General features: G+C 40.6%; 1 protein-coding gene across 3 annotated transcripts in view; it reads right to left on the bottom strand.

Moving 5' to 3' along the window:
- Nucleotides 1-5,676: 5,676 nt before the first annotated feature.
- Nucleotides 5,677-20,552, bottom strand: part of LOC133616353 (ankyrin repeat and MYND domain-containing protein 1-like) — a 51,133-nt gene continuing 36,257 nt past the window's right edge. For all 3 annotated transcript variants that reach the window (XM_061975508.2, XM_061975507.2, XM_061975506.2), the window contains exons 12-18: nt 20,289-20,396; nt 20,085-20,207; nt 18,327-18,428; nt 9,764-9,929; nt 9,674-9,686; nt 6,205-6,350; nt 5,677-6,121 (exon numbers count right to left, since the gene is read on the bottom strand). In XM_061975508.2, the coding sequence (XP_061831492.2) occupies nt 5,976-6,121; nt 6,205-6,350; nt 9,674-9,686; nt 9,764-9,929; nt 18,327-18,428; nt 20,085-20,207; nt 20,289-20,396 (804 nt within the window). In that variant the 3' untranslated portion in view covers nt 5,677-5,975. The remainder of the gene's footprint in view (nt 6,122-6,204; nt 6,351-9,673; nt 9,687-9,763; nt 9,930-18,326; nt 18,429-20,084; nt 20,208-20,288; nt 20,397-20,552) is intronic.

Consider the following 20,552-nt stretch of genomic DNA (forward strand, 5'->3'; position numbering starts at 1 on the left):
GAGCCCAGGTTGCTCTGATAGTGGCCTTCAACTCTTCTGCGTTTTTGGGTCTGGCATTCTGCATCTTCCTTTTCACAATACCCCACAGATTCTCTATGGGGCTAAGGTCAGGGGAGTTGGCGGGCCAATTTAGAACAGAAATACCATGGTCCGTAAACCAGGCACGGGTAGATTTTGCGCTGTGTGCAGGCGCCAAGTCCTGTTGGAACTTGAAATCTCCATCTCCATAGAGCAGGTCAGCAGCAGGAAGCATGAAGTGCTCTAAAACTTGCTGGTAGACGGCTGCGTTGACCCTGGATCTCAGGAAACAGAGTGGACCGACACCAGCAGATGACATGGCACCCCAAACCATCACTGATGGTGGAAATTTACACTAGACTTCAGGCAACATGGATCCTGTGCCTCTCCTGTCTTCCTCCAGACTCTGGGACCTCGATTTCCAAAGGAAATGCAAAATTTGCTTTCGTCAGAAAACATGACTTTGGACCACTCAGCAGCAGTCCAGCTGGTGTCGGTCCACTCTGTTTCCTGAGATCCAGGGTCAACGCAGCCATCTACCAGCAAGTTTTAGAGCACTTCATGCTTCCTGCTGCTGACCTGCTCTATGGAGATGGAGATTTCAAGTTCCAACAGGACTTGGCGCCTGCACACAGCGCAAAATCTACCCGTGCCTGGTTTACGGACCATGGTATTTCTGTTCTAAATTGGCCCGCCAACTCCCCTGACCTTAGCCCCATAGAAAATCTGTGGGGTATTGTGAAAAGGAAGATGCAGAATGCCAGACCCAAAAACGCAGAAGAGTTGAAGGCCACTATCAGAGCAACCTGGGCTCTCATAACACCTGAGCAGTGCCAGAAACTCATCGACTCCATGCCACGCCGCATTAACGCAGTAATTGAGGCAAAAGGAGCTCCAACCAAGTATTGAGTATTGTACATGCTCATATTTTTCATTTTCATACTTTTCAGTTGGCCAACATTTCTAAAAATCCCTTTTTTGTATTAGCCTTAAGTAATATTCTAATTTTGTGACACACAGAATTTTGGATTTTCATTTGTTGCCACTTCAAATCATCAAAATTAAATGAAATAAACATTTGAATGCATCAGTCTGTGTGCAATGAATAAATATAATGTACAAGTTACACCTTTTGAATGCAATTACTGAAATAAATCAAGTTTTCCAAAAATATTCTAATTTACTGGCTTTTACCTGTATATTGTATATATTATATAAAAATATAATATAATAATATATAGGGATGTAACCTTACCGTACACAAACATTTTGGTTTGGTACGTACCTCGGTTTAGAGGTCACGGTTCGGTTCATTTTCGGTACAGTAAGAAAACAACAAAATATAAATTTTTGGGTTATTTATTTACCAAATTTTCAAAATCTTCCTCCAAAAATATTTTTCTTAGTGGAATATTTGATGTGAAGTAATGGGAGCCTTGGATAGGTCAATAATTCATAATAACATTGATTTTGATTCAATATTATGTTTTGAGCAATGACAGTTTGAAAGAAAAAAAAATCAGCTTTGTTTTATTAGTCAACATTGCAACTTTTTTGAAATGACATTTAACCTTTAAGCTTTTTTATTTCACTTTTGTTATGTTTTTGTTTATTTTAATAGTATTTTTAGAATGTGCCGTGGGCCTTTAAAACATTAGCTGTGGGCCGCAAATGGCCTCCGGGGCACACTTTTGACACCCCTGCTATAGATAATAAAAAATGAAATGTGATAAATCTATGGATAAAAAGCAGAGCCTGGCGACGCATGCGCGTTTATCATAACTCTCTCTCTCTCTCTGTCTCTGCCCCTCCCTCACCAATGCTGCTGTTTGTTTTGTTTTTAACCCCTTCTTAACCCTGAACGTACATTGAAAATACTAACTCAAAATGCCGGACATTTGAAGCATTTAAGAAACTCCGCCCTGACAGCTCCGCAAAAGAGGACATGTCCGGTGAAAAGAGGACGTATGGTCAGTCTATCCTAGCATGCCGTGTGTTGTGTTTCAGTGTGCATTGTTTACACAACGTGCGTTACGCTACTTCATATGTCCGTGTGGAAACTCGTTCGGTACACCTCCGAACCGAACCGAACCGGAACCCCCGTACCGAAACGGTTCAATACAAATACACGTGCCGTTACACCCCTAATAATATAGCATTTACTGTATATGATATATTATTATATTATAATAATATGTCAATATATGGGAGGAGTTCCCCGAACTCCTACCATGTCCGAGTTTTTGCCTCCGCGACCGCCGAAGCCGCACACCGCTTGGCCTGTCGGTACCTGTCCGCTGCCTCCGCAGTCCCATGAGCCAAAAGGACCTGATAGGACTCTTTCTTCAGCCTGACGGTATCCCTCACCGCTGGTGCCAGCGGGTTCTCGGATTACAGCCACGACAGGCACAGCTCCGATCGGCCGCCTCGACAATGGAGGTAAGGAACGTGGTCCTCTCGGACTCAATATCCAGCACCTCCCTCATGACATGTTCAAAGTTCTTTCAGAGGTGGGAATTGCACCAAAATACCGATTTTACTGTAGGCCGTAGTCAACGCCAAAATACCGATTTTACTGTAGGCCGTAGTCAACACCAATATACCGATTTTACTGTAGGCCGTAGTCAACGCCAAAATAACGATTTAACTGTAGGCCGTAGTCAACGCCAAAATACCGATTTAACTGTAGGCCGTAGTCAATGCCAAAATAACGATTTTACTGTAGGCCGTAGTCAACGCCAAAATAACAATTTAACTGTAGGCCGTAGTCAACGCCAAAATAACGATTTTACTGTAGGCCGTAGTCAACGCCAAAATAACGATTTAACTGTAGGCCGTAGTCAACGCCAAAATAACGATTGTACTGTAGGCCGTAGTCAACGCCAAAATAACGATTTTACTGTAGGCCGTAGTCAACGCCAAAATAACGATTTTACTGTAGGCCGTAGTCAACGCCAAAATAACGATTTTACTGTAGGCCGTAGTCAACGCCAAAATAACGATTTAACTGTAGGCCGTAGTCAACGCCAAAATAACGATTGTACTGTAGGCCGTAGTCAACGCCAAAATAACGATTTTACTGTAGGCCGTAGTCAACGCCAAAATAACGATTGTACTGTAGGCCGTAGTCAACGCCAAAATAACGATTTAACTGTAGGCCGTAGTCAACGCCAAAATAACGATTGTACTGTAGGCCGTAGTCAACGCCAAAATAACGATTTTACTGTAGGCCGTAGTCAACGCCAAAATAACGATTGTACTGTAGGCCGTAGTCAACGCCAAAATAACGATTTTACTGTAGGCCGTAGTCAACGCCAAAATAACGATTTTACTGTAGGCCGTAGTCAACGCCAAAAAAACGATTTTACTGTAGGCCGTAGTCAACGCCAAAATAACGATTTTACTGTAGGCCGTAGTCAACGCCAAAAAAACGATTTTACTGTAGGCCGTAGTCAACGCCAAAATAACGATTTTACTGTAGGCCGTAGTCAACGCCAAAATAACGATTTTACTGTAGGCCGTAGTCAACGCCAAAAAAACGATTTTACTGTAGGCCGTAGTCAACGCCAAAATAACGATTTTACTGTAGGCCGTAGTCAACGCCAAAAAAACGATTTTACTGTAGGCCGTAGTCAACGCCAAAATAACGATTTTACTGTAGACCGTAGTCAACGCCAAAATAACGATTGTACTGTAGGCCGTAGTCAACGCCAAAGTAACGATTTTACTGTAGGCCGTAGTCAACGCCAAAATAACGATTTTACTGTAGGCCGTAGTCAATGCCAAAATAACAATTGTACGTAGGCCGTAGTCAACACCAAAATAACGATTTTACTGTAGGCCGTAGTCAACGCCAAAATAACGATTTTTCTGTAGGCCGTAGTCAACGCCAAAATAATGATTTAACTGTAGGCCGTAGTCAACGCCAAAAAAACGATTTTACTGTAGGCCGTAGTCAACGCCAAAATAACGATTTTACTGTAGGCCGTAGTCAACGCCAAAATAACGATTTTACTGTAGGCCGTAGTCAACGCCAAAAAAACGATTTTACTGTAGGCCGTAGTCAACGCCAAAATAACGATTTTACTGTAGGCCGTAGTCAACGCCAAAAAAACGATTTTACTGTAGGCCGTAGTCAACGCCAAAATAACGATTTTACTGTAGACCGTAGTCAACGCCAAAATAACGATTGTACTGTAGGCCGTAGTCAACGCCAAAGTAACGATTTTACTGTAGGCCGTAGTCAACGCCAAAATAACGATTTTACTGTACGCCGTAGTCAACGCCAAAATAACGATTTTACTGTAGGCCGTAGTCAATGCCAAAATAACAATTGTACGTAGGCCGTAGTCAACACCAAAATAACGATTTTACTGTAGGCCGTAGTCAACGCCAAAATAACGATTTTTCTGTAGGCCGTAGTCAACGCCAAAATAATGATTTAACTGTAGGCCGTAGTCAACGCCAAAATAACGATTTTTCTGTAGGCCGTAGTCAACGCCAAAATAACGATTTTTCTGTAGGCCGTAGTCAATGCCAAAATAACGTTTGTACGTAGGCCGTAGTCAACACCAAAATACCGATTTTACTGTAGGCCGTAGTCAACGCCAAAATAACGATTTAACTGTAGGCCGTAGTCAACGCCAAAATAACGATTTTACTGTAGGCCGTAGTCAACGCCAAAATAACGATTTTACTGTAGGCCGTAGTCAACGCCAAAATAACGATTGTACTGTAGGCCGTAGTCAACGCCAAAATAACGATTTTACTGTAGGCCGTAGTCAACGCCAAAATAACGATTGTACTGTAGGCCTTAGTCTACGCCAAAATACCGATTTTACTGTAGACCGTAGTCAACGCTAAAATAACAATTGTACTGTAGGCCGTAGTCAATGCCAAAATAATGATTTTACTGTAGGCCGTAGTCAACGCCAAAATAACGATTTTACTGTAGGCCGTAGTCAACGCCAAAATAACGATTTTACTGTAGGCCGTAGTCAACGCCAAAATAACGATTGTACTGTAGGCCGTAGTCAACGCCAAAATAACGATTTTACTGTAGGCCGTAGTCAACGCCAAAATAACGATTTTACTGTAGGCCGTAGTCAACGCCAAAAAAACGATTGTACTGTAGGCCGTAGTCAACGCCAAAATAACGATTTTACTGTAGGCCGTAGTCAACGCCAAAATAACGATTGTACTGTAGGCCTTAGTCTACGCCAAAATACCGATTTTACTGTAGGCCGTAGTCAACGGCAAAATACCGATTGTACGTAGGCCGTAGTCAACGGCAAAATACAGATTTTACTGTAGGCCGTAGTCAACGGCAAAATAACGATTTTACTGTAGGCCGTAGTCAATGCCAAAATAACGATTTTACTGTAGGCCGTAGTCAACGCCAAAATAACGATTTAACTGTAGGCCGTAGTCAACGCCAAAATAACGATTTAACTATAGGCCGTAGTCAACGCCAAAATAACGATTTAACTGTAGGCCGTAGTCAACGCCAAAATAACGATTTTACTGTAGGCCGTAGTCAACGCCAAAATAACGATTTAAGACCCAAACAGAACCACACACCTGAGAACCGAATGTTCTCCACATTGTCCGCTTACGTCCATCCTTTCCCAGCCAATCAACATGCAGAACACACGTAAATATTGTTATTATTTTTATTATTGATAATATATTCATTTTAGTACAATGTTTACTTTGATGTGCAATTAATTTGATTTGATTGATTATTTAGCTAGAGTGCTTTATTTTCCTATCTTCAAACACAGTGTTACTGTTCAAACTGTGTGTAATGTTACAGTATTAAATCTACTTGTCTTGTTTTTACTAAATACTTAGGCCTACTAAGCTATTTTATTTGAATGTTGGTCTTTATGCTGGTACTTGGAGTGTTTTCAGAGGTGGTTCTGGTCTAGAAAATGGATGGCTGGACACATTCGCCATCAGTTGAAGCTGTAGTTTTCCTTCAGGTTAAAAGTTTGCCACTCTGAGAAGCATTCTCCAATAACCAGGACTCTGGGTCCAAACTGGACATGAAAAGGTCTTCTGTGTGTCAACATGCGTCCTTTGTCAAAATTGAAAGCAGCGCCTGGATTAGACGAGAAAGACAATGTTGGGATTATAAATGAAAATCTGACTAGAGCTTTGAAGCGTTCAAAAACTGCTTCTCACCCGCGTCCCGCTGACACTCGTCCTTATGTCTCTCATCCCATGCTTTCAGTTTACAGGCCATGGAGCAGTAATACACTTTGTGGCAACGAGTGCAAGCAGTCAACTTCACATTGGAAGAACAACCACAGTAATAACAGAATTTAAAGCTGGAAAAAAAAAATATTCAGAGTTGGAAGTAAGAACAGGCTAACAGGAATTGTATGGCAGGCTATATGTACACTATATTGCCAGAAGTATTTGGCCACCCATCCAAATCACTTGGCCTGGTGTATCAAATCAAGCACTTAGGCATGGAGACTGTTTCTACAAACATTTGTGAAAGAATGGGCCGCTCTCAGTGATTTCCAGCGTGGAACTGTCATAGGATGCCACCTGTGCAACAAATCCAGTCGTGAAAATTCCCCGCTCCTAAATATTCCGAAGTCAACTTTATTATAAAAAAAGTGAAGAGTTTGGGAACAACAGCAACTCAGCCACCAAGTGGTAGGCCACGTAAACTGACAGAGAGGTCAGCATAGTGCAAAGACTTTCTGCACAGTCAGTTGCTACAGAGCTCCAAACTTCATGTGACCTTCCAATTAGCCCACGTACGGTACGCAGAGAGCTTCATGGAATGGGTATTCATGGCCGAGCAGCTGTATCTAAGCCATACATCAACAAGTCCAATGCAAAGCGTGGGATGCAGTGGTGTAAAGCACGTCGCCACTGGACTCTAGAGCAGTGGAGACGCCTTCTCCGGACTGATGTGTCAGAAAAATTTTATGTAAATTATCAAGTTCCAGTGAATAGATGAGAGCTGTCTTTGTTCCACCAAGTCAAAGGCTTGGAAAATTCCACTGTGTATGATGGGAGGAGACGGGAGGGGTTATCTATTGTCATCGAAGACCTGCTCAAGCCGAATCCAGGACGAGCCCAAGCCCGAGGCATCTTCTTCTTACCGATTTTACTGTAGGCCGTAGTCAACGCCAAAATACCGATTTTACTGTAGGCCGTAGTCAACGCCAAAATAACGATTTTACTGTAGGCCGTAGTCAACGCCAAAATAACGATTTTACTGTAGGCCGTAGTCAACGCCAAAATACCGATTATACTGTAGGCCGTAGTCAACGCCAAACTAACGATTTAACTGTAGGCCGTAGTAAACGCCAAAATAACGATTGTACTGTAGGCCGTAGTCAACGCCAAAATAACGATTGTACTGTAGGCCTTAGTCAACGCCAAAATACCGATTTTACTGTAGGCCGTAGTCAACGCCAAAATAACGATTTTACTGTAGGCCGTAGTCAACGCCAAAATAACGATTTTACTGTAGGCCGTAGTCAACGCCAAAATACCGATTTTACTGTAGGCCGTAGTCAACGCCAAAATAACGATTTTACTGTAGGCCGTAGTCAACACCAAAATAACGATTTTACTGTAGGCCGTAGTCAACGCCAAAATACCGATTATACTGTAGGCCGTAGTCAACGCCAAAATACCGATTTTACTGTAGGCCGTAGTGAACGCCAAAATAACGATTTTACTGTAGGCCGTAGTCAACACCAAAATAACGATTTTACTGTAGGCCGTAGTCAACGCCAAAATACCGATTATACTGTAGGCCGTAGTCAACGCCAAACTAACGATTTTACTGTAGGCCGTAGTGAACGCCTAAATAACAATTGTACTGTAGGCCGTAGTCAACGCCAAAATAACTATTGTACTGTAGGCCGTAGTCAACGCCAAAATAACGATTTTACTGTAGGCTGTAGTCAACGCCAAAATAACGATTGTACTGTAGGCCGTAGTCAACGCCAAAATAACGATTTTACTGCAGGCCGTAGTCAACGCCAAAATAAAGATTTTTCTGTAGGCCGTAGTCAACGCCAAAATAACGATTTTTCTGTAGGCCGTAGTCAACGCCAAAATAACGATTTTACTGTAGGCCGTAGTCAACGCCAAAATAACAATTTTACTGTAGGCCGTAGTCAACGCCAAAATACCGATTTTACTGTAGGCCGTAGTCAACGCCAAAATACCGATTTTACTGTAGGCCGTAGTCAAAACCAAAATACCGATTTTACTGTAGGCCGTAGTCAACGCCAAAATAACGATTTTACTGTAGGCCGTAGTCAACGCCAAAATACCGATTTTACTGTAGGTCGTAGTCAATGCCAAAATACCGATTTTACTGTAGGCTGTAGTGAACGCCAAAATAACGATTTTACTGTAGGCCGTAGTCAATGCCAAAATACCGATTTTACTGTAGGCCGTAGTGAACGCCAAAATAACGATTTTACTGTAGGCCGTAGTCAATGCCAAAATAACGATTTTACTGTAGGCCGTAGTCAACGCCAAAATAACGATTTTACTGTAGGCCGTAGTCAATGCCAAAATACCGATTTTACTGTAGGCCGTAGTCAACGCCAAAATAACGATTTTACTGTAGGCCGTAGTCAATGCCAAAATAACGTTTGTACGTAGACCGTAGTCAACACCAAAATACCGATTTTACTGTAGGCCGTAGTCAATGCCAAAATAACGATTGTACTGTAGGCCGTAGTCAATGCCAAAATAACGATTTTACTGTAGGCCGTAGTCAACGCCAAAATAACGATTTTACTGTAGGCCGTAGTCAATGCCAAAATACCGATTTTACTGTAGGCCGTAGTCAACGCCAAAATAACGATTTTACTGTAGGCCGTAGTCAATGCCAAAATAACGTTTGTACGTAGACCGTAGTCAACACCAAAATACCGATTTTACTGTAGGCCGTAGTCAATGCCAAAATAACGATTGTACTGTAGGCCGTAGTCAACACCAAAATACCGATTTTACTGTAGGCCGTAGTCAACGACAAATTAACAATTTTACTGTAGGCCGTAGTCAACACCATCTTCTTCTTTTGTCTTCAATGTGACCAAAAACAAGAGCTGTTTACATAACCCCATTCCTGTTGAGACATGTGTTGTTGTGTAAACATTGAATATCTAAATAAAAGAGGAGACGTAAACCTTTTTTCGTCAAGAGCGTGGAAGACTGTATGGAGAGTACAGTCGCCGCGTCTCTCCTCAAAATTGAGTCCAAATTTATTTCTGTCTCTGTTTGATTCTTTGCTTCTTGTCTTGTTTTTAATAGATGTCATCAGTGTTTGAACCTGACTGATGAATCACACTTTTACATCTGGCAATCTGATGGACCAGTCTGGGTTTGGAGGTTGCCAGGGGAACGCTACATTTCGGACTGCATTGTGTCGAGTGTGAAATTTGGTGGAGGAGGAATTATGGTGTTGGGTTGGTTTTTCCATGAGTTGGGCTTGGCCCCTTTAGTTCCAGTGAAAGGAACTTTGAATGCTCCAGGATAGCAAAACATTTTGGACAATTCCATGGGATGGCACTTCTAGTTCAAAGGCAGGTGGCCAAATACTTTAGGCAATATAGTGTATATTCTTTATAATGAAGGGGTTTTGAATTATAGTATGTTACTTTACCTTGTGTTAGGATCTGTGGGAAAAAAAAAAAATCAAACTGGCATCACATTTGTTAACCTTTGATGTGTTTAGCAAATACTGTAAACTGACCATTCTGTAGAAGATACTCTTCTCTTTGTTGTTGCCCCCGTTCTCTCTGGGCAACCGCTTTCTTCAGCATGTTTCCCATCATGCTAAGCAGCTGGCGCCTTGTTTGAAATGTTTCTCTCTCCGTCATGTTTAGAGCATGGTAAGGAGTGTTGGCTATGCCCGAGTCCTAGATGGTAGCATAAATGTAACACCAGCTATTATGTGTGAATGAAGCATTTTTCTTCTGGTTTTCTTCATGCAGGATGTCAGACATTCACCTACTTAATCATCTAAATAGACATATTCACCAGTTGACCTTCCACACTTATTTTTGAATGAATGAATGAAATAAGTTTATTTCGGTCATATAATCAACCATCAACCATTTTGTGCGATCAGTTTAAAGGGGAACATTATCACCAGACCTATCCGTATTTTCCGCACTATTAGCCGCACCTAAAAAACCACAAATTTTCACAAAAGCTGACAATGCGGCTTATAACCCGGTGCGCCTTATATATGGATTAATATAAATATTTATTTTCATAAAGTTTCGGTCTCGCAACTACGGTAAACAGCCGCCATCTTTTTTCCCCGTAGAAGAGGAAGCGCTTCTTCTTCTATGGTAAGCAACTGCCAAGGTAAGCACCCGCCCCCGTAGAAGAGGAAGCGCTTCTTCTTCTACGGTAAGCAACCACCCGCCCCCGTAGAAGAAGAAGCGCGCGGGTATTACGTTTCATTTCCTTTGTGTGTTCCATGTTGATATACGACTCCATGCGCGCCCACATCACAGATGGTGTCAAAAAACAAGTGAAGCACACAAATACAACACTCGCCGTCATTCCGGGTGGATTAACCAAAGAACTCCAACCGCTCGATATTGGTGTCAACAGGGCATTTAAAGCACGACTGCGAACGGCGTGGGAACAATGGATGACCGAAGGCGAACACACCTTCACTAAGACAGGGAGACAGCGCCGGACGACATACGCCAACATTTGCCAGTGGATCGTAAATGCCTGGGCGGATATTTCGGTCACAACTGTGGTCCGAGCTTTCCGGAAGGCAGGATTCACAGAACTGCTGGACAACAACAGCGACACTGACTCCGATGACTTCGACGAGACGGAGCCGGCCATTTTGGATCCCGTATTCGCCCAACTTTTTAATTCGGACACCGAAGGAGAAGAATTCGAGGGATTTATGAATGAAGAATAACTTCAGAAAGTGAGCGTTATGTTTATTTTGTGTGTTGTGACATTAACGTTCGAGCAACATTATGTTGCTATTTCTCTGCACTATTTTGAATTTTACTATGTTTGTGATTGCACATTACCGTACATTTTGGGAGTGAACAGAGTTGTTAGAACGCTGGTTTTTAATATATTATTAAAGTTTGACTGACCTATCTGACTGTTTTTTTGACATTCCCTTTAGCGCAGTTAGATGCGGCTTATAACACGGGGCGGCTTGTAGGTGGACAAAGTTTTGAAATATGCCGTTCATTGAAGGCGCGGCTTATAACCCAGGGCGCCTTATGGTGCGGAAAATACGGTAAGCGTCAATATATACCTTGATGTTGCAGAAAAAAGACCATATATTTTTTAAACGATTTCCGAACTCTAAATGGGTGAATTTTGGCGAATTAAACGCCTTCCTAATATTCGCTCTCGGAGCGATGACGTCACGTTGTGATGTCACATCGGGAAGCAATACACCATTTTCTCAAACACAGAGTCAAATCAGCTCTGTTATTTTCCGTTTTTTTCGACTGTTTTCCGTACCTTGGAGACATCATGCCTCGTCGGTGTGTTGTCGGAGGGTGTAACAACACGAACAGGGACGGATTCAAGTTGCACCAGTGGCCCAAAGATGCCAAAGTGGCAAGAAATTGGACGTTTGTTCCGCACACTTTACCGACGAAAGCTATGCTACGACAGAGATGGCAAGAATGTGTGGATATCCTGCGACACTCAAAGCAGATGCATTTCCAACGATAAAGTCAAAGAAATCTGCCGCCAGACCCCCATTGAATCTGCCGGAGTGTGTGAGCAATTCAGGGACAAAGGACCTCGGTAGCACGGCAAGCAATGGCGGCAGTTTGTTCCCGCAGACGAGCGAGCTAAACCCCCTATCGACCCTAGCTTCCCTGGCCTGCTGACATCAACTCCAAAACTGGACAGATCAGCTTTCAGGAAAAGAGCGCGGATGAGGGTATGTCTACAGAATATATTACCGTATTTTCCGCACTATTAGCCGCACCTAAAAACCACAAATTTACTCAAAAGCTGACAGTGCGGCTTATAACCCGGTGCGCTTTATATATGGATTAATATTAAGATTCATTTTCATAAAGTTTAGGTCTCGCAACTACGGTAAACAGCCGCCATCTTTTTTCCCGGTAGAACAGGAAGCGCTTCTTCTTCTACGCAAGCAACCGCCAAGGTAAGCACCCGCCCCCATAGAACAGGAAGCGCTTCTTCTTCTACTGTAAGCAACCCCGTAGAAGAAGAAGAAGCGCGCGGATATTACGTTTCATTTCCTTTGTGTGTTTACATCTGTAAAGACCACAAAATGGCTCCTACTAAGCGACAGGGATCCGGTTCATGAAAAGACGCAATCTCTCCATCCGCACACGGACTACTATTTCACAGCAACTGCCTAAAGACTTTCAAGAAAAGCTGGCTACTTTCCGTGCATATTGTAAAAACAAGATAGCTGAAAAAAAGATCCGGCCAGAGAACATTATCAACATGGACGAGGTTCCACTGACTTTTGATATTCCTGTGAACCGCACTGTGGATACAACGGGAGCACGTACAGTGAATATTCGCACCACAGGGAATGAGAAGTCATCCTTCACTGTGGTTCTAGCTTGCCATGCTAATGGCCAGAAACTTCCACCCATGGTGATATTCAAAAGGAAGACCTTGCCAAAAGAGACCTTTCCAGCCGGCGTCATCATAAAAGCTAACTCGAAGGGATGGATGGATGAAGAAAAGGTGAGCGAGTGGTTAAGGGAAGTTTACGCGAAGAGGCCGGGTGGCTTTTTTCACGCAGCTCCGTCCATGTTGATATACGACTCCATGCACGCCCACATCACGCTGGTTTTTAATATATTATTAAAGTTTGACTGACCTATCTGACTGTTTTTTTGACATTCCTTTTAGCGCAGTTAGATGCGGCTTATAACACGGGGCGGCTTATGGTGCGGAAAATACGGTAATTGATGAAAATTGGGCTGTCTGCACTCTCAAAGTGCATGTTGTTGCCAAATGTATTTCATATGCTGTAAACCTAGTTCATAGTTGTTAGTTTCCTTTAATGCCAAACAAACACATACCAATCGTTGGTTAGAAGGCGATCGCCGAATTCGTCCTCGCTTTCTCCCGTGTCGCTGGCTGTCGTGTCGTTTTCCTCGGTTTCGCTTGCATACGGTTCAAACCGATATGGCTCAATAGCTTCAGTTTCTTCTTCAATTTGGTTTTCGCTACCTGCCTCCACACTACAACCATCCGTTTCAATACATGCGTAATCTGTTGAATCGCTTAAGCCGCTGAAATCCGAGTCTGAATCCGAGCTAATGTCGCTATAGCTTGCTGTTCTTTCCGCCATGTTTGTTTGTGTTGGCTTCACTATGTGACGTCACAGGAAAATGGACGGATGGTTAAAATCAGGCACTTTGAAGCTTTTTTTAGGGATATTGCGTGATGGGTAAAATTTTGAAAAAAACTTCGAAAAATATAATAAGCCACTGGGAACTGATTTTTAATGGTTTTAACCCTTCTGAAATTGTGATAATGTTCCCTTTTAACAGTACAGATTAGACATATTTAACAATCATACACATTTACATACAAAAAGAAAAGAAAGAATGACCGAAAAAGGAATAGACTGAAGCCAAAGCTTTTATTTGCCTATCCTATACCTTCACTGAAAAATTACCTGGAACATCAACGTTCAAAAAAAAATCAATGGGATGAAAGTAATTGTTACTATATTTTATCATTTTCAATTATTTTACCTTTCAAGGTTTTCTTAAACCTTAACAAAGAACTACATGTCTTCAACTCGTCACTGAGCTTTTTGCACCATTTAACTCCTAAAACTAAAATACATTTATATTTTATATTCCTTCTTACTTTACCTATTTCAAAAATCAATATATAAATTATAGTTTTCTCCTCTTAATTGAAATAACCTAAGAATACAAAGCTGGAAGGCTGTTGTTCTTTACTCGAAACATCATTTCCATTGCTTTTAAAAACACAATATCTGAACATTTTAATACATTAGAACTTATAAATAATGGATTGGTATGTTCAAAGTAGCATGCTTTGTGTATTATTCTAAAGATCCTTTTTTGACGTTTTTAATGGCTCTGTTTGTTTTGAACGTTTCCCCAAATTTCAACACAATATATTAAATATGGAAAAATAAAATAATAATATAACTGTCAGAATAATTGTATCTAAGTTATCACAAAACTTTGTGTTACATTGAGTTCAGCTCGCCTGGCGAGAAGACAAAAGCTGTCTTTGATCCTACCAAGCAAAAGGCTCGTAAAACTCCACTGTGTAGGATGGGAGGCAACACGAATGTGTTGTTTCTTTGATGTATTGTAATCAACAGAAAGATATTGTCTTGACCCAAGATCTACAAAGTGAAGAGTCCCCTCCAGGGACCTTTTCTTTGAACTGTTTGTAATCAAAGGCGATGGCTGTTTACGACCCCCCTCCCTTAGAAACAGCAGTTGCCATATAATCAGGGAAAGTCCAAATAAAAGAGGAGGCGTACAATCTTTTGCCAGAGCGTAGTGAGACTGTACAAGAGCACAGTCCAGACGTCTCTCCTCAATTGAGCCAAATTGAGGAGAGTTTTTTGTGACCAACAAGTATGTGCTCCAATCACTCTATCACAAAAAAATAAGAGCAGTAGAAATGATTGGAAACTCAAGACAGCCATGACATGATGTTCTTTGCAAGTGTATGTAAACTTTTGATCGTGACTACATGCTTGCATTAAAAAAGCTGTACTTGGTAAACAGTAAATTTCGTATTTTATCAAAACTTGTAAATGGAAATGTAAAAGTTACACTTTAATCACAAATAGTTTTTTATTCAACTGTGGTGGCACATAAAAACAATATTATGAAAACTGACTGTCAGAATAATTGTATCCAAGTTGTCACAAAACTTTGTGTTGCCATAAGTTCCCGGCGAGAAGACAAAAGCTGTCTTTGATCCTACCAAGAAGAAGGCTTGTAAAGCTCCACTGTGTAGGATGGGAAGCAACATGAAGGTGTTCTGTTTCTTTGATGTATTGTAATCCACAGAAAGATTATGTTTTGACCCGAGAACTACAAAGCAAAGAGGAAGCAGGACCAGACTCTCCTCAACTGTTTTGTAACCAAAGGCAACGGCTGTTTATGACCCCCGTCCCTTTAGAAACAGCTGTTGTAATCAGGGAAAGTCCAAATAAAAGAGGAGGTGTACAATCTTTCGCCAGAGCGTAGTGAGACTGTGCAAGAGTACAGTCCGGACGTCTCTCCTCAATTGAGCCAAATTTAATTCTGTCTGTTTAATTCCTTGCTTCTTGTCTTGTTTAATAGATGTCATCAGTGTTTGAACCTGACAATAACATGTAGACGTGTCTTATTCAGCATGTGTCTTAGTTTATAAAGAATAGCAATGGATTTGGATATTTTTCCCTTTATATATTATTCCCAATAATTTAGTTTCATATACTCTATCAATTTTCACTTGATTTAATTTTAATTTTTAAAAACTTTACTTTGAAAAATCAACACAAACCAGGGTTGCACACATTCTATGTCAGTGGTCATGACTGAACTACGTTTGTGCAATTTTGTCAACAACACACTTTCTTAACAGACTCATCCTCCTGAGAACCAGCGTCCACTGCAGTAAATATAAAGAAATATAAAAAATATATAATTCACTTCACCTTTGTGTTTGCCTAACAGGGCTATTTTTTCTTTCAGAAATGTATACATTTGACAAAATTGATTATAGACAGGTGCCAACGATGGTTCTCAGCAAGCCACTAATCAGCCCTTAGCCCCGTTTATGCACACACCGTATTGGCATTCTTCCTAAAAAAACAGCACGTTATCTAAAAGATAACAGTGAATTCCTTCTGAAATGTCAACCAAAAGCCAAATACCCCTAACTTTTTACTGTACTGATCAGCCTGATTACAAACCTTTTTTTTTAATTAGTGGTCTTTATCTAAAATCCCTTTTATTTGTATCATATTTCAGCAAGTGTTTTCCGTACCGCCACTATTCCATCCCCGTTTAAATTTGAGCTATAACCCGAGTAATACAGCATATGTTAAATACAATCATGTGAAAACGTTAAGACACCTTACTACATATTTAGGTATTCAATAAGAAATAGAAATATTAACTAATTTTAGTAGGTGAAACTCAAAAAAATTTAATACTGTGTAAAAGTCTATTAATTTCAGCAAATCAACTTCAAATTTGAAACTAACATGTTATATAAACTAGGGATGTCCCGATCCGATATTTGGATCGGATCGGCTGCCGATATTTGCCAGAAATTGCGTATCAGCAAGGCATGGGAAAATGCCGATCCAGATCCAGTTAAAAAAAACAACTCCGGTCCGTGTTTTCCAACGCACCGATTTAAATAATACATTCCACTTTTCTGCTGCTCAGTAATTTCCGTTCCGCATTTTCCAGCACACCTTCAACACATCCACAATTCTCACGCAGTTGCTTTTAGCTGCTGGCATTACACGACAGGCTCTTCTCACTCTTTCCTGTGTCTCCCTCTCACAGACAGCAAGTGCACCTTCTTACACACGTCACATACTGTCACGTCATACGTCACATACGTATACGCCCTCTCCCAGCAGAGAGGTAGCAGCTTGGCTAACGTTAGCTGTGATGCTAGCGCAGCTGTGCGAGCAACGCTCCCTCTAAGGTGCTCGCCTGTGCAATTGCGCACTGTTTAAGCGTCCTCTGCGCATAGCAAATCTATGCCACGCACAAAATCAAATTAAAAAAAAAAGCGCATAACAATTTTCGACACACGGACACGACAGAGAAAACAGTTTTCGTCATCATTGTTCAAATATTGTGACGTCTGTCGAGACGCTTATCTCCATTCGGTGCCACACGTCCACACCATCAAAATGCTGAGGCAAAAATGTCCACATCAACACCGTATGAAAAAATTAGTGATTTTTTTAGTTGTGATTTCCTTCTCTGCATGAAAGTTTAAAAGTAGCATATATTAATGCAGTATGAAGAAGAATGTTTTAATGTAGACATGCAAGCCTTGAAAGAACATTTTGAAAATCAAGACTACATTTCCTGCAAATGGGTGCATTTCTACCCTATATTTTAACTTTAGATTTATTCTCATATCAAACTCTTTTGGCTGTCTTTTTGACACTTACATCAGGCGCCCCCCTCCACACCCTGGATTATAAATAATGTAAATAATTCAATGTGATTATCTTGTGTGATGACTGTATTATGATGATAGTATATATCTGATAGTATATATCTGTATCATGAATCAATTTAAGTGGACCCCGACTTAAACAAGTTGAAAAACTTATTGGGGTGTTACCATTTAGTGGTCAATTGTACGGAATATGTACTTCACTGTGCAACCTACTAATAAAAGTCTCAATCAATCAATCAAAACACATAGAATCATCATACTGCTGTGATTATATGCATCAAGTGTTCATTCAAGGCTAAGGCAAAATATCGAGATATATATCGTGTATCGCAATATGGCCTTAAAATATCGCAATATTAAGAAAAGGCCATATCGCCCAGCCCTAGTTCAATGATGCCATTTCTGTTTGTCATGTATAATTTTGTCTATTTTGTGTTTATCCTTGAATAAACAGGTCAGTTTCTTGTTACCAACCATTGTGTATTATTCAAACTCCCCTAATTCAGCTGGCTAGTTGTTATCAAGAGTACTAAAACCCTTTTCAACATGATTCTGACAACTAAGTAGGCTAAATAACTTTAAACTTTAATACATGCTCGGATAGGCCAGTATCGGTCAGTATCGGTATCGGTCAGTATCGGTATCGGATCGGAAGTGCAAAAACCTGGATCGGGACATCCCTAATATAAACTCATTACATACAAAGTGAAACATGTCAAGCTTGTATTTGTTATCATTTTGATGATCATGGTTTACAGTTTTTTAAAAACAAAACATTTCTGAAATGTTACATTTGTGGTTTTTATTAGCTGCAAGCCACAGACGTCAAAATTATATCAAAAGAAATGTTGAAATATCTTGAGTTGCACGTTACGAGCGTATGTCATGTATTAGTTGCACCGTGTAAATCTAATTGCTGAAATAAACGAACCTTTGCACGATATTAAAAAAAATGTTGAGCTTCACCTGTAATTGCAAAAACAACAAATTCACAATTATTGATTGATGTGTTCACTGATAACTTTTACAACATCCCATGCTCTAATAGCTACTATTTTCCCCTTTGGCAGGAAATAACCTCAATGACATGTTTTTGACAAACAAGAAGTGAAATGGTTTACCTGGTTGAAGGACTGGTATGCGTAGTCCACTGCAGTCCCTATAATATCACCGACCTGAACCGGCATCAAGATGTCAGCACCAGCCTTGTCCAACATCTCCAACTACGACAAGAGTAGAATTTAATTGTAATATATACATTTGTGTACACTAAACATCTTGATTACTGCACTCTACCCATGGAACAGTGGGTAGCTTCACATCTCGGGGAGTAAGGCAAGGCAACTTTATTTATATAGCATGTTTACAACAATTTTTAAAGTGCTTTACAGGTTAAAAAGCATAGAGCAAAAAAAAACAAACAAAGAACATAACAATGAATGAGCTAAACAAGATAGTGCAAAAGCAATACGGTAAAAGGGTTCGAATAAAAAGTACAATTACAAGGTAAAAATAATGAAATAATAAAAGTGCGACAAATTGGAAAAAAAGTAAGAATACATGGACGGTATAGAGAGGGGTTTTGCTAAGTCCATCCTGTCTATTTTTTTTTTTTTGATCAACTATTAAAATGACAAACAATCTTGCTGGAGCTGAATTCATTGGGCAGTAGCCAGCTGCTATTATTAGTGCTGTCATTAATGTATTTTTTTATTCTTTTAAAGACACTATTTTAGAGAAAATAGAAAAGCACAGCTGCATTTTCTTTACATTTTGCCAATCATTCACAACTATGTAAGACAAGAACACACAGTATGTTTCTCTTTTTTTTTTGTAATGCATTTTCGTAATATACGGCAAGTATGAGGCGGCTAAAAATGAAGCTAATGCAAGTACTCTATTGCACCCATGGAAGCCCTCTAAAAAAACATCCAAAAACCACCAATAATACTCCATTTACATCTTGAGACCTGAATATTATCAAGTATGCTGGCCCCACTATGGACTGGACTCTCACTATTATGTTGGATCTACTATGGACTGGACTCTCACTATTATGTTAGATCCACTATGGACTGGACTCTCACTATTATGTTGGATCTACTATGGACTGGACTCTCACTATTATGTTAGATCCACTATGGACTGGACTCACACTATTATGTTAGATCCACTATGGACTGGACTCTCACACTATTATGTTAGATCCACTATGGACTGGACCCTCACACTATTATGTTAGATCCACTATGGACTGGACTCTCACTATTATATTAGATCCACTATGGACTGGACTCTCACACTATTATGTTAGATCCACTATGAACTGGACTCTCACTATTATGTTAGATCCACTATGGACTGGACTCACACTATTATGTTAGATCCACTATGGACTGGACTCTCACTATTATGTTAGATCCACTATGGACTGGACTCTCACACTATTATGTTAGATCCACTATAGACTGGACTCTCACAATATTATGTTAGATCCAGAATGGACTGGACTCTCACAATATTATGTTAGATCCACTATGGACTGGACTCTCACACTATTATGTTAGATCCACTATGGACAGGACTCTCACTATTATGTTGGATCCACTATGGACTGGACTCTCACTATTATGTTAGATCCACTATGGACTGGACTCTCACTATTATGTTAGATCCACTATGGATTGGACTCTCACTATTATGTTAGATCCACTATGGACTGAACTCTCACTATTATGTTAGATCCACTATGGACTGGACTCTCACACTATTATGTTAACACCACTTGCTATAACCGCCGGTTACTGCAAGCGTCACCAAATAAAGCCAGACTTAGAACAACCAAATACTTGCAGACATTTCACCGTGTGAGTAAGTACCAGTTTTATTCGGCTGGCATCTACACGGTAGCTGAAGTTTACGAGGGCACAAAGGGCACTGCTCAGTCCACGACCCAAGGGAAGGTTGGGATCTGCACCTATCTTTAACAGCTCCTCAGCTGCCTGCAAATATAAAACATCAGTATGTAAAAACAACAGGCAGGCAGGGATTGTGTATTTGCGGGTGTACGTCACACCATTTACCATATTATTGCCACTTGCTATAGCCAAGGAGAGCGGCGAATGTCCACTCCAGATGAGGTCTGTGCTGGCTTTGTAGGATAGCAAGAGGGAAACCACCTTGCTGGCATTCTGCATGAACAAAGCAGCAGGTCATATCAAGAAGATAAAACAAAAGCACTTGATTTGGATTTTTATTAGTGTATTAGATTTTGGTGGAGTTTGGCAGATTCAATGAACTTGGTGCGTGCTCCATCAAAAGTTTACATACACTTGTAAAGAACATCA

This window comes from Nerophis lumbriciformis, linkage group LG14 (assembly GCF_033978685.3).
Source record: "Nerophis lumbriciformis linkage group LG14, RoL_Nlum_v2.1, whole genome shotgun sequence".
NCBI lineage: Eukaryota > Metazoa > Chordata > Actinopteri > Syngnathiformes > Syngnathidae > Nerophis > Nerophis lumbriciformis.